The sequence below is a fragment of the Stegostoma tigrinum genome, chromosome 17, assembly GCF_030684315.1.
Source record: "Stegostoma tigrinum isolate sSteTig4 chromosome 17, sSteTig4.hap1, whole genome shotgun sequence".
NCBI lineage: Eukaryota > Metazoa > Chordata > Chondrichthyes > Orectolobiformes > Stegostomatidae > Stegostoma > Stegostoma tigrinum.
In genome coordinates, this window is record NC_081370.1 from 43,211,634 (window position 1) to 43,226,382 (window position 14,749).

Sequence of the window (14,749 nt, forward strand, 5' to 3'; positions counted from 1 at the left end):
TTGGTCAGGATTTATTTTTCACTTAAATGTCAGGTTGGCCTGACAATTTCCTAAAAATATGTGAGTGTTCAGCTTTTCCATTTTCGTCAAATATAAACTGGGCCTGAATGGAGAAAACAATCTAAAATTCCGTTGTTCTTCCTGTAATGACCCATCACATCATACTGCATGCATTGAGCATTTATCAATCTCTGACTCATCCCAGCCCACCCCTAAAACTCACTTATGCCTCCATAGGAGTTGTCTTGATCTTTTTGCAGCTGAAAGCTGCATTACTAATGTTGCCTTTGAAAAGATATTCATAGTAAGGTTCATATTCTGGAAAATGTCATCACACGATCTCCCACCTTAAAATGCTGCTCCCCACTTCAGACTCCTGGCATTAATTATTCAACAAATCATCATCGTGGAGCCCCATCTTCTTTTCGAGATGTTCTGTTTTTGACTTTTGAAAATCTGGTCAATCTTGTAGACTTGGCTCCTACCTCCCTCTCTTACCTAAGGAGGAGATTGTGCTGCAGTTCAGACCTGCCTTCAGACAGAAGACACATGAGGAAGAAGCTTAGGTCTAAAATCAACATTTTCCTGTAATGCAAAATGGGGTTTAGAGATCAGATAACCTTTGTTCTTGCTAATAAAAGCTCTAAAAACAATGAGCAAATTTTCATTTCTCGTTAAGTCTGGTGAAGTGATTAAAATTCAAATAACGCTTTCTGTGATAATGTTATATTTCTTCAATTGATTAAGAAGACTGGGTTGAATTCAGTAACAGCTTCAGTAATTCCAAACTTGACATAATTGGTTTGTACAGCTCTGATTTATCAAAGTGGCATGTGGATGAGTGATATTCAGACACCATTGTCTGCCAATGACCTAACTATCAAAAACTATTTGAAGACAATGGAAAAAGATACTTTGGTTACATGGTAGAGACAAAGTTTCAGATAAGGGTTTTAAAACTTTAATAAATTGTACACTGGTCAGAGAGACAGAAATATCAAAGCCAACAAAGGGAAACACCCTAAGAACATGCATTTAGGCCACATGTAGATAGAGACACAAGGTGGTCTTGAATGTACTATTTAAGGAATAATACCAGGACTTCACTACTGCATCTTAAATGGAGCATAGGTAGAAAAATCTGCTACCACAACCATAAAACAACAGCAAATTCAGCCTTCCAGGATGCCCCTGCTTTCATCCATGGGCAAAAAGGATTAAAGGCCTGCAATGTCTGAAGTCCCCACCCCCAGGGGAAAGCAATTACTACAATGAACACTAGAAAAAATGATAAACACATGGCACCTATATAGTTGTAATCTTTTCCTGAGCATATGCCTGTCTGCGTACATTGTGAGTGTGGATGTATATTGAGCAAAAGAAATGAATTTTTCTTTTAAAACTTAAAAAAGCCTGTCACTGACAATTAAAGAACTCAAGAATTAAAACACCTTTTTTTTTAAACATGCTGTCAGTAGATGAAAAGCGGAGCCACGCCTATCATCTCTCCCTGTCTATATCAAATTAAAATCAGCTAATCTGTCCTTCAGATAAAAAAAAATGTGCTGGAATTTGCTGAAACCTGTCAGTTGGATGTTTTCCTACATCCTTCAGCCCAATGTTATTTTGCCTGGAAATTGCTGAAAGCAGAACCTTAGACGGGCACAGAAAGGCATACAGCATCTGAAAGTGGACAATGATAACAGCGGATGTGCTTGATCACAAAGATTAAAAGAAGTTCCGGGAAACACTTTGATTTTAAAATGCTTATCCTTGCATGTGGAAAATTGCTGCTACATCATCCATTTAACAATATGAACCTATATGTTGGTTACATGCTCGTACCTCTCGTGCCACGGTGTTAGTGCCTTGTGTCTGAGCCAGCAGGTCTAGGTTCAAGACCCAACTGCTTCAAAGATGTGTAATAGCATGTGCAAAACGATTGTATCAATCTGTATGATGTGGCCAGTTATAGGAGAAGTAGTTTTGGGGACATTCTTGATAGTAATGGCAAGGCATTTTTAAAAATCACTAGCTCACAAAGTATAAATAGGTGAATATATTAACATCAAGAGCAAACAAACTTCACATGAACACAATCATTAAGTACTCCCAGATGGAATTCAATCCTCTTGAATTGTAAAGATATATTTCAGATTATTAGACTGCTGTATTAAATTCCAAGAGAAAATACATCAGGTATTTGCCTGATTATCAATAATGAAGAATTTCCATTCAAGTACCGCCCTCCTTGGCTTAGAACGGTCCAAAATGCTTCAAAACAACAAAGTAGTTTTTTAAGTGCAGTCACTGTTGTGTGTAGTAAACACAACAGCCAATTTCCACACCGGTTCCCACAAAAGTGGTTTGGTCTTCCCCTTTTTGGTGGTGGATAAGGGACCTATATTAGAAAACCAGGGCAGATTCCTTGCTCCACTTTAAAATACTGCAAGGTGATATTTTAAATCCTGAGAGAGCAATGAGGGTCTTGGTTTACTGTCTAATCTGAAAGATAGCAATTCTGATATTACAGAGTTCCCTCAGTATTGCACCATGAGCATCATTCTCAATTTTGTTCTCAAATCTCTGGAGTGGTAATTTTGTAAAAATTAAGAAATAGATAATGCTTTGATATCATAATAATAGTATAGATGAGCCGAGCTAATTTGAGCTTTCTTCCTAAACTCTAAAAGCTTCTGTTAGTTAACATACTTCTGATGCAATGACTAATCCTCATGGCGAGACTACAAGTCCACCAACACAAATCCAATGTCTACTCATCAACACAGGATGATCTGCTCCAGATGGATTACAGTACAAAACTTGTTGACATCTGGTGGACATGCTCCTACACTCAGCAGAAGTGGAACTGCATTTTTCCTGTGGGTCTGCCAAGTACGATAGGATACATTGCTCATAAAATGCAATTACAGTCATACTGCTTTTAAAACACTTTCCCTGTGGATTGGGAGATTGCCTTTAGTGGTTATTCTCTGATTAACACACCAAAGAATTTTTTTAATAAACATATCATCACTCTGCCAGATTAAATGCCCAGCAACAAGTTGTGATGCTGGTGGTGGTGGCATATTATGCATTTTAAATATCATTTTAAGAAACCAACTAAATACCTTGGCTTCACTTCTTAGTAATGAGGATATGTCTAGAACTAATTTTCCACTGATTCCTCATTATTGGCTTGAAGAAGCTGTGGAATCCTATTTGCCACAGATTGCTCAGCTTGTGTTCAGATTTTTCTGTCAAAATGTAACTCACAAAAGATTAAATTCTTTAAAGAGGTAAGTAAAATGCTGTTTGGGACTGTTTGTAGATTCTTGGAGCACATTTAGTCTTATGTTGCAATACATTAATGCTGTCTCATGTCCAATTTTCTCACAGTTCCCCAGAGATGACCTCTTCCTTTATTTTATATCTTGGAACTCTGTCAAGGTTGATGTACTTCTTTCTTACAGAACAGACATAACAGTGTCTAACATTACATTAAGAACTCAAGAGTATAAACCCAGTAGTTTTGAAAAATAGAGTTTTTTTGGCTGACATGTTTTTGAAAGGCAACTGGAGTTAATGCAGTCACGCTGTCAGTGCGTGTGTGTGTGTTTGTGTGTGTGCTTGCGTGTGCCGTCTGTCTGCCCCTTTGTCTGCTTGCGAAGAAGATATATTTTGGGGGAAGCACTTCAATGGGGAGTATAGTGGCTTTCCAAAACCAACAATGATCAAACTCTATTGATGCGTCAAAAAGTAATAAAGTTTTACAACAAAAATCCATTGTAAAACTGTGAAAGCAGCTCTTTGCAACAAGTGAAATAATGACTTTTTTATGCCTTAGAGCATTACTATTACTTCGTTCATGAACTCAAGCTATCCCAAAATTCTGCCAACGAATACATTTAAAATGCAGTCACTGTTTTAAGAATTGCAGCAGGAGCTTGTGCATAATTATCTCCTACAAACTGTAGCACCATAAATAATCAGTTGAGGGATAAATGTTAGAGATAAATGAGTACAGGCAAGATTTCAATTTAATGCTTTATCTAAATGACAACATCTCTGAAAGTGTAGTGCTCCTCAGTGCTGTATTAAGAATGTCAGCCTGCTTGTGCTCTCAAATGCCAGCAACGGGGCCTGAACCTCTCTGGTACCTTCTGGCTAGGGGTGAAGGTGCTATCCTCTTTGGTAAGATTGCTTTTGTCGAAACAAATGAGCCAGACATATTATTGCTTCATGGAACAAAAAAAATGGAGCTGTGTATCAAAAGGAAACAACTAGTGGGAATGCACAGAAAGTAGTGATTTAGACTGTTAAATAGAATTTAAATGGGAATGAAATGTGGACACCAGCCAATTTATATTGTCTTTTGTAACTTAATATGAAAAATATTATAAATTCAGTCAGTTCTGGTTTCAAAACTAACCCATGCTTATGGGTTAACATTCTTCCCTTTCTCTCAGCTATAAAAAGTCCTAAAGTGAGATTAAATACTTTGCCTGTCTTTATCTAATTCCTTGTGGGTATGGACCTGTGGCACAAAATCTCATCATTCAACACAATTCAATGCTGAACTGTCAAGTATGCTGAGAAAATACACAGGGAGGGAATAGTGTCAAGAAATAGAAAAATGATGCCAATTAAGCTTAGGAGTTGTTGGTCTGAGGTTTGGTCACAATACTGATAGCTTAACCCTGCATCTAGAATGTGGCTGCGACGGCCAGATTTTGGAAAACTGCATTTAAACCAGGAAACTATTCCATTTACTTGGATCTGCTGTGAAGTCACAAAATAAAGATGACTCTAAATTCACTTGATTTAATCTCATCCCTGCAAGCACAGAATATTTTCTACAAATCCCCAGGTTTTAAACCTGGAATGCAGTGATTTTAGGAGCAATGCTCAAAACTGGAGCTCAAACATAAAGCTGACACGTCAGTGTGGCACTGAGAAAAAATGAATTGTGTGTTGAAGGTGTTATTATTTCAGATAAAGCATTAAACTTGGGCCCTGTCTGCCCTCTCAAGATCATGCTGCACCATTTTAAAGAGCAGGATAATTATCATGAGTGTTCTGGTCAAAATGTATTCCTCAATTAACCTCACAAAAAACACTATATTGTTGTTTATGAAAGTTTACTATGTGCAAATAGATTGATGCATTTACCAGAACAATCACTACACTTCAAAACTATTTCATTGTCTCCAAAGGACTTTGAGATTTCCTGTGATTATAACAAGTATAATGGGTTTTGGGGATCCTGTAGAAGTGTAATTGGATTTACGGAAGGCATTCAATAAGATGCCACACTGAAGGTTAGTACAGAAGGTAAGATCACTTTGAGCTGGGGTAATTTGTTAGCTTGGATATAGGATTGGTTAACCAACAGAGGACAGAGAGTTGAGATAAACAAGTCTTTTTCTGGTTGGACAAGATGTAACTAGTGGGATGTCACAGAGTTCTGGCCTCAGGCCCCAAAACTATATTAATGACTTGGATATGGGGATAGAAAGTATGATAGCCAAATTTGCAGATGACACTAAAATAGTTGGGAAAGTAAGTCACAATGAAGAAAGAAGAAATTTAGAAATGGATATGGATAGATTAGGTGAATGGGCTCAAATTTGGTAGTTAGAGTTTAACATGGATAAGTGGGAGATTGTTCATTTTAGTCAGGAGAATAGAAAGGCAGCTTATTATCTAAATGGAGAGAAACTTCAGAGTGCTTCAAGACATCGGTAAGATTACACCTGGAGTACTGTATGCATTTTTAACCCCTTTACTTAAAAAAGTTGTAAGTGCAATGGAGGCAGTTCATAGGAGGTTTGCTAGATTTATTCCAGAGATGAGGGATTTGTCTTATGAAGAAAGATGGAACAGCTTAGGTCTTTCCTCTGCAGAGCTTGGAAGAATGAGAGAGATCTAGCTGAAGTTAAAACAAATGTTAAAGGAAACAGACATAGGAAAGATATTCCTCTTGTGTGGCAATCTAGAATGAGAGGTCATAGTTTTAGCATAAGGAATAGCAGGTTTAAAACAGAGATGGGGAGAAATCACTTCTTTCAAAAAAATGTGTATCTGTGGAATTTACTACACCAGAATGTTATGAATGCCAGGACACTGAGTAAATTTAAGGAAGCGATGGACAGATTTTTAATTAGTGATGGGTTTATAGAGAACAGGCCGGAGAATGGAGCTGAACACAAATAAGATCAACCATGATCTTTTTGAATGGCGAACTGGACTCAAGGGACAATTGCCTCCTATTGCTCTTATGTTCTGGTATGATTCTGTGAAGCACTATATAAATATAAGTTTTTCTTCTTAGAGGCCAGTTTAATTTGCCCTCAAGTGTGGCCCAAGGTTCAGTAACAACCATTTCAATTTAGACAGGCCCACTTTACCTTTTTAAACATTTGTATCATTGCACAGGATTTACAAGTGATGCCTAACAAAGAAAAAAAAGTGATCTGTTCAAGGAATCCACAATTCAGAAAGGGGGGAGGGGAAATAGGGGCTGACATAAAAATCTGAAAGAGGCAGGACAAATGAACTAACCCATGAGAAATGTAAGTCCAAAAAGTGCTGATAGTTTTCAACTCGTGAACTGAAAACTCCAAGGTGGCTGGTGATGGATGATCAAGCTCTGTGTGGCTTGACAAAGGAAGAGAAATGCGACAGAGGTGTGATGAATGAAAGCAGTACCTTCTATTTTCATAGCCGAGGACTCTACCCATTCCATCATTAGTTAAAAAGAATTTTCAATTTTAACTCCAGCAGGACACACTTCACTACAGAACAGAAGAGATCAGCTGGAATTCAGTGTACCTCTCTGCTGCCGTTCACCTATAATGATCTAGCGCAAAAACAGACCCCACCTCGCATATATATTAGTATCTTTCGACAGCATTATCCATTATCCTGACTGCATTTCTTTTATGCTGCCTTCATATCTGTTTTGGAAATTATTAAACTCTCCTGGAGTTTTTCCCCATTAGCAGCTGCCTCCTCGTGCTGGTCTGTGCCACATGCTTTGCAATTCCACAAATTCTTCCCGTAATACTCATGTAATTAATTCCTTCAGGACTTTTGATTCCTTTTCTTATTGGGAGGTGCCAGCCTGATACATTTGCTGCAGGATATTTCTTTTTCTTCACTGTCTTTTTGACACTTCATTTATAAAGGTCTCCCCACAATCTCGACTTTTTTTTTGTTCTCTCTCGCTTTTTCTCAGCAACCTATTGTATTTATTTTTAATTTATCCAGGCCCTGATTATAGATCTATATTGTGAGCATTATTCCAATGACTGCAATTTGCTAGGTCTGCAGCCAACATTTAGCACAGATAGAAATATCTCCCCAGGAAGTTTTCACCTAAGCTACTGCAAGCCCTTCTTTCAATGTTATAAAATAAAAAAAATTTGAACAGTTGTACACCATTTGGAGTTTACGCCTGCTTATTGCATTGCATCATACAACATTGACCACCAGTCCAGAAACAGGAGGACACCATTCAACCCTTCAAACTTGTTGTGTCTTTCAATGACATCAAGACTGATATGTATCTTAACTCTGCCTACTAGCCTTGGTTTCATAATGCTAAATAAAATTCGCTACCTAAAAATCTATGAATTCTAATTGCCAGGTGTTCTTTTGGTCCACAGTCTCACTAACTTTCTTTGTGGGGGTCAGAGAGAGTTCTACATTTACACCAGTGTGTGTGAAGAAATGTTTCCTGATATCACCCCTTAATGGCCTACCTTTAACTCTAAGTTCAGGCCCCCTTGATTTGAAGTAGCCACCAACGCTAACAACCTGTCTGCTATGAAGACTAAAACAGAAAATAGTAGAAATATTTAGCTGGTCAGGAAACATCTGTGGAGAGAGAAACAGAGTTAATGTTTCATTGTAATTGGGTCTAGTCCCTGAATGTAGCCTATCTAATTTCCAGATGAAGATTTCTCTGCTCATTCCAACCTCTAATGTGATTTCTTGACTTGAAAATAAATTATCATTTATTTTCAGAACCAGTATGTCGAATCATTATTCATTCTGATACAGGTTGAAATAGCAGGGGCCTCCTGAGCAGAACTTATTGCTTATACCTTGGATGACCCCAGTCAAGCAATAACCACAAAGTTAAAATGCTTTGTGTAGTTGTGGGATAGGGTGAGGACATTACGTGGTGCAATATTTATAAACACTATATCATTGAATACACAGGTAAGTTCATTAGAATCATACATTCACATATAGAAATGCAGAAGGAGGCAATTCAACCCATCATGCCACTACCAGCTCTTTAATAGAGCTATGCGATTAAACCCATTCCTCTGTAAATTTTTACTCTTTCAAAGAGTTACCTGCTTTCCATTCAAAGTTATGATTTAATATTAAATATTTCAATCTCTTCATGGCAAAAGTATTTCATTTATTCTAAACAATTATGTCTAATAAGGCCACTGATTGTGACCATTACATTGCACAGAAAGACAAAGGAATAATGCAACTTAACAAACTAGTTCCAAGTTTAACTAGAGTAAATGTCTAATCCCCAAAAGTAACCTGAGCTCTAGTGATATTGCTACAGAACAATTAATATATTTTCAACTCTGATCCTAATCCTGTAACAGTTCATTAAAAAGCCAGAGCCAAATTCAGCAAAAATCCTCCTCGTAATGGGGGTGGGGGATGGTGGGTGGTGTGTGAAATAACTTTCAAACTTGGAGTAAGAACAACTTCGAGAAGGCATAATTAACCCAGTGAGTTTTTATAATTTGGATTTACCGTCTCAGGCAAGCACATCTTATTTTCTTTAGTGTGAACCTTTCCACAAGACTATGTTGTTACTTTCTTTTTTATAAAAAGGCAGTGACATAAATTCTTATTTTAATTTCCATTGTGATTTCCAGCATCACTTCTTCCTTGGCCACAATCCACAGCAAGCATTAACAAAAGTGCTTTTCCCTTGTTGCCCAGGTAGTACTGTCTGTATCCTGCGCAGAAGGTCATCTGAGCCAGCACTTGGATGAAATGCTGTGCTCAAGACTGCATCGCAAATCATATTTATAGATTCTGTGCACTCTGAACCAATGCTGGCTTTCAGATTCTCGCGGTCAATAAAGTGTCATACATCACCCATCTTGATAAGCTCCTTTCCTTCCTCTATTACATCATTACCTCCTTCCCTTGACGTAAACTGAAGCATGTTTTCAAAGTATTTTTGGATGCATGCATGTCTTACTAACCCTTCTCAATTTTCACTTATTTTTCTGAATCTACTCCCGTTAAAAACTTCACTGGTCATTGCATATTCATACATTTACTGCGAATAATACCGTGTCCCTCAACATATACCTAGTTAGATTGTCTTGCCCTCACATTTCAAAATAAAAACATCTTGCGGTGTAAATTGTTCAACACACAGTCCAATATTAGGACATCTGAGATCTCAGCAGAGAACAGAATAATCCATCTTCATAACTTATGACATTTAAGAATTGTGAAGGAAGAGTAGGAAATTGAATGAGTGAGAGTCAGAGCAGGCACAGGAAAAGTAATAAATAAGGAGAAAGGAAGATCGATTAAGAGAGAGAAAACAGATGGAAAAGTAAGACAAAAATTTTAAATTTATTATTTCTTTAATATCAACATCCTAACTGCCTGTAGAAAGTAAACTACATAGTTTAATTTGTTCTGGCCTGATAAATATAAATCTTATTTGTAATAAAGGAATTAGTTTGTTATACTTCAAGACAAATTTTCTCCAAAGAGTTCACCGGGCAATTAATGCAACATTTCTTGAAACCCTGAGTGAGGTCTTATTCTCAGAGGAATAATGATGGGCCATCGTAAATTGTGTATCAACTTTTGGATATGAGTCATCCATGGAATATAAATTTCTCACCACATGCTGAACAACTCCACATTAATTGCTGTATGCCTTTAAACTTGCCATTATTTTGGTTTCAAAATTTGACAAGATTTTTTCATGGTGAGTAAGCAACAACTTCTAACTTTGAAGTTACAATCTCTCCATTTTAAAAATAATGTTTCAAACTGCCGATTGAGGAGAAAGTCACAATTACAGTCAAGAAATTCAGATGACATCATCAACCCTGAATAGCAAATCTGACTGTATTATGCAGGGGTCATCTGATCCCTGCGATTCTGGTACAGCCTTGAGCTGTTTGTTGTTTTACATGATAACACACTCAAACAGAACTCTTTCTTCTCTGCAAAATGTTGAACTGACAGGAGAAAATGTACAAATCAATTGAAATGGAATTTAAATTCAGAGGTAGCCACCAAGTGTCACCAGAATCAAGATTTCTGACCCAAACCTGTTATTGGTATAACAGATTGAGAAGATTTGTACTTGTCCTCGGCCACTATCATTTCTCACTGTACGAATCAACTATTATTACGGCTCAATAGCAAAATAATTTCCTAGGCTTGATTAATTATGGCTCAGTGGGTAGCAATACCGGCAATGAATTGAACTGGTATGGGTTCTGTAGAAACTTGAAAATAGCAGTTAAGCTAACATTTCAGTGCTGTACATTAATTTAGTGCTGCACTGTCAAAAATGCCTTTGCTCAGATGAAATGCTATATTAAGGCTGTACCTATGCTTAAAAGATTCCATGGCATTATTTTGAAGACCAGTAAGGGATTTCTTCCCCATTGCGCTGAGCCAAAATTTATCCCTCAATTCATCTCACTAACAGAGATGGTTAGGTACTGTTTGAATTTGTTGTGTGCCAATTGGCTGTATGTTTCCGACATTACATTCCAAATCTGCCTTAGTTACTAGCTGTGGGGCATAATAATGTTCTGAAAAGTGGCCAGAATTGCAGGCTCCTTGTTCCCATGTTATGTTACACAAATATAAGTAACATAAAACTCATAACTGCACGAAAAGGTCAGGCTAGATTTTGTGCTTGAAGTCTTTGGTTTGAATGATTGCAAATGATAGATTATATAAAAAAAACACTCATGTTCAACTGTATCACTTATGAAGACCACATCATTCAACATTCAACAATTGCTACAAAGTAGCTTATTTTTCTTAATTCATCAGTTCTTCATTATTTGCCCTGTGAGTGTGACATTCTGTTACATTTCTGCAAGTTATTAGGTCAGTTTCTGTTAATGGTTATTTTGAAATTGTTCCAAGTGAGAATTATGGACATAATTCAGAGGAGCAGGAGTTCAAATGCCAGCCCTCGTTGGCAGTAGAAATCATCCAACAACCTTTCAAAAGCTAAAAAACAGACTTTCGGATGTGTCCAAGAAGAGCCTGTACCATTCTTATTCATCCCACTAAATACCAATACACAGATAGGAGATCATGCAGTCATGTTTGACTGGATGCTCCTTAAGCTTGCCAGTTTGCATTTCAGCAGCTGACAGGGAAAACATTGAGCTAAGGGAACATTGGTGGCCATCTCCAGTGGAAATAGGTAAGGAATAGATTTTATTTGTTTTTGCCAAACGTTGAGTGGAACTTTCAACCTTGGAAGGACAGTATTACAGAAAGAAATGGATAGGCTGGTGCAACACACCCAGCCCAAGTTAAGAGTGAAAGTGGGTGTGGAGGAATGGACTACGATTAATCAAGCAATGTTGTGAGCAGATATTTGGGATTAATTTCTTGTGTTTAGAGAGCTTTCAACATTTCAAGTCACTTACAGTAATGTTACCAAACTAAATTTGGTACCAGCCACATAAGGAGGAAATACCGATTGCTGACAGTAATCCTCGTTCAAGATTAAAGACCCGAGAGCCCATCCAACTGCTTATTCGGTCATGGCACAGATACACATCAATATTTCAAAATGTAGTTGTGCCATCCAGGATATCTGGTCCATGAAGTTAATTTGAATGAGTGCTTTTAAAATGGAGAAAACGGTAGAGAGTTAGAAAGATTTGGATGGGGTGGGGGAGGTATGGGTGGAGACAAGGTGGGCAATTCCAGAACGTACGGGATGTGCAGGATGCCAGAATTTGGAAGGTTATTGAGATGTAGTATGTTATAAGAACTGTGGTCTAAAGGAAAAGGGTTCATAGAGAGATTTCAGCAGAGGATGAGAATTTTAAATGCAAGGAATTTCCTAATTTAGGTATGCATATCAGTGAGTACAGTGAAGATGGCTGAACAGGATCTGGTGTAAATCTCCCAATGAAAGAGCTGGTCAGCTTATATTTCCATTGAGTGAACAATGGTAATCAGCTGATTACCTTCTGCTACATAATGGAGTCCCTCAGCAAATTATGAAAATCTCGACTGAGGTGTACCACAAGAAGAACAAATAATTTGAACACTACCTTTCTCCAATAATGAACAGCATGAATAAATAAATGAGCAAATGTCTTATCAGTTTGAACCTAGTACTGTGCAGTGCAGAGATGTTACCTGTTGTATGGGGATCTTAACAGCAGAGCCTGACTCCCAGCACAACTGTCTGTAGAATTGTGGCAGCCATAGACTGGTGGAGGGACTGGGTACTGTTGCTCACCTGTGGAATAAGTTACAAATGAAAATTTATTCCTAAGCTTTCCAAGAAATTGCAAATCATGAGCTGCTAATGCTGTGATATAATGACAGTATTCAGTAGTGCAAATGTGCTCCAGATATCTCATGACATTGGATATCATTCTATTACAGCATAAATGATATTTAACCCATACACAAACTTTTGTTCTTAATTAGCATTACCATCAATTGCAAAACAAACGTTACCAAACCTGATCAATTCATCGCAGTTTGCTCACTTGACGATCCTGTCAAAATGGATTTATTTTTGTGTACTCTTAAAAAGACAAAAAAACTTAAAACAGTCCCTGACTATAAGGTGAAAATTCGCTGTGATTAATGAAACGTGTGAATATATAACATCTCTTCACATAAATGGCTCATGTATGGAAGCACCCTTTGCTCAGATTCTACCCAGCTCTGCTCCTATGTAAGTTTTTTCAAGATGCTTCATGGAACATGCAAATCTCTGATCTAACTGTTGCACAAATTGCTTGTGTGTGCAAATCCAGAACTTGCCAAGTTGATGTATCTCGTTTGCCTTTTGCCTTTTATTGAGCATTCAACCAGCTGCACACAAAGGAATTGTTCTTTGACAAAAAGATTGCAAACTCTGCCTTGATTTAAATCAACAATGCAACTTGGAAATAAGAGGACATTCATTTAAAATATAAGCTGAGAAGGATTTATTTTTGTCTCTCTCAGTGAGTTGGTAGTCTATGGAAGTCTTTCCCAAGCAGGGGAGGCAGATCATGACTGAGTTAGACTGATTTTTAATCAACAATAATGTTGAGGTTTGTGGATGGACTGTAAAGTGAAGGCCACAAGCAGATTAGCCGTGACTTTATTGAATAGTGGAGCTGGCGAATGGTAAATTACTCCTACTCTTATGAACTAAAAGATATTAATGCTGGTCACAAATAACCTTTTGTAGTATGGCAATCAGTTAAGTACCAACAGTAGGTTCAAACATTGTAAAACTAATTTTAACTTGTTAAATATGAATTTGTTAAACGCTTTTACTCTCCTGCTTTCAAATCGGTTTAGGCCCTTTTCTGAAACTAGTTAACGCATGTTCAAATCTCCCCCGCCCAATCGTTTTCTACCCATACTTACTGCATCGATTGAAGAATTAGCAGATAGTTTGAAATAATGTTTCTCTCTAACATATCGCGCACATATATAATACTGATTTTAAATGTCAGTGAATGGGAATTGAGCAAAATCGGACGCATAGTTATATTCTGACACAGTTGCGAAGACGGAAATGAATGTCAATTGAGATGTGTGCAATTTCTTTTTATTTACTTACGTAAAATGCGTTTTGAATGCTAACTATTCAATTGTTAATCACGAACTTTAATTAAAATCTGAAATATTATCTGGAAGGAAATTCAGACGGTGTGGGAATGACCTACGGTCGGAGGAGGTTCGTGTGCATCATCAGTTTATGACAACGGGCAGCTAAGCGGAATGCTCTCTGTCGCTGTTAACGTTCTGGGTCCAGTGACCCTTCCTCAGAGAAAGGGATCACCGGACCCGAAACGTTAACTCTGTTTTTTGTTTCATTCACAGGTGCTGCCAAACCTGCTGAGCATTCCCAGCAACTTTGTTTTTGTTCTTGCTTTACAGCATCCGCAGTTCTTTCGCTTTTTGCTCTATATCGGTGCTGTACATTCAATGCATTTTCTACATAAAGTCACCAATATCGTTCGTCAATTCATTTGGTTAAGCTGTTAAGAAATTAGATCTGCTTTTATAGCTTCACCTAGGAGATACTTTGCCAAGTTTCCTCTTTATTCAATTAATTGTGAATTTAGGTGACAGTGTAATTGAAACCCTGAAAAATGATTTTATGGATCGATTTCGCGGCTGTAGCCTGTCCAATTATTATAATAAACAAGGGTGCTTCTTATGATAGTAACCTCAACACAAAGTTGCCATTATAGTAAAGAGGAAATCATTCATTCATCCTGCGTGACGATAATGAAGTAGAATTTGATTCCACCAGTTACGTACACGTAATGCTACTTTACCTCTGTCTAAAAGTGATAAGCTAAAGATGTCAACAAGTAAATGTTTCCTTTATGGTAACGTGTAACCTGTATTTGGAACATGCGATATCATTAAAATTTAATTAAGTTTATATTGTGCTGTAGTTTAAAACACTATTTTAAATAGAACTGTAACAAAGCACTGTTGTATA

The 14,749-nt window shown here is 37.4% G+C and overlaps 1 protein-coding gene across 4 annotated transcripts in view; it reads right to left on the minus strand.

The window, feature by feature from the left end:
* The window catches only part of LOC125459526 (Wilms tumor protein homolog), an 83,074-nt gene that overhangs the window by 51,881 nt on the left and 16,444 nt on the right, over positions 1–14,749 (minus strand). For all 4 annotated transcript variants that reach the window (XM_048546056.2, XM_048546055.2, XM_048546058.2 and 1 more), the window contains exon 3: positions 12,424–12,526. In XM_048546056.2, the coding sequence (XP_048402013.1) occupies positions 12,424–12,526 (103 nt within the window). The remainder of the gene's footprint in view (positions 1–12,423; positions 12,527–14,749) is intronic.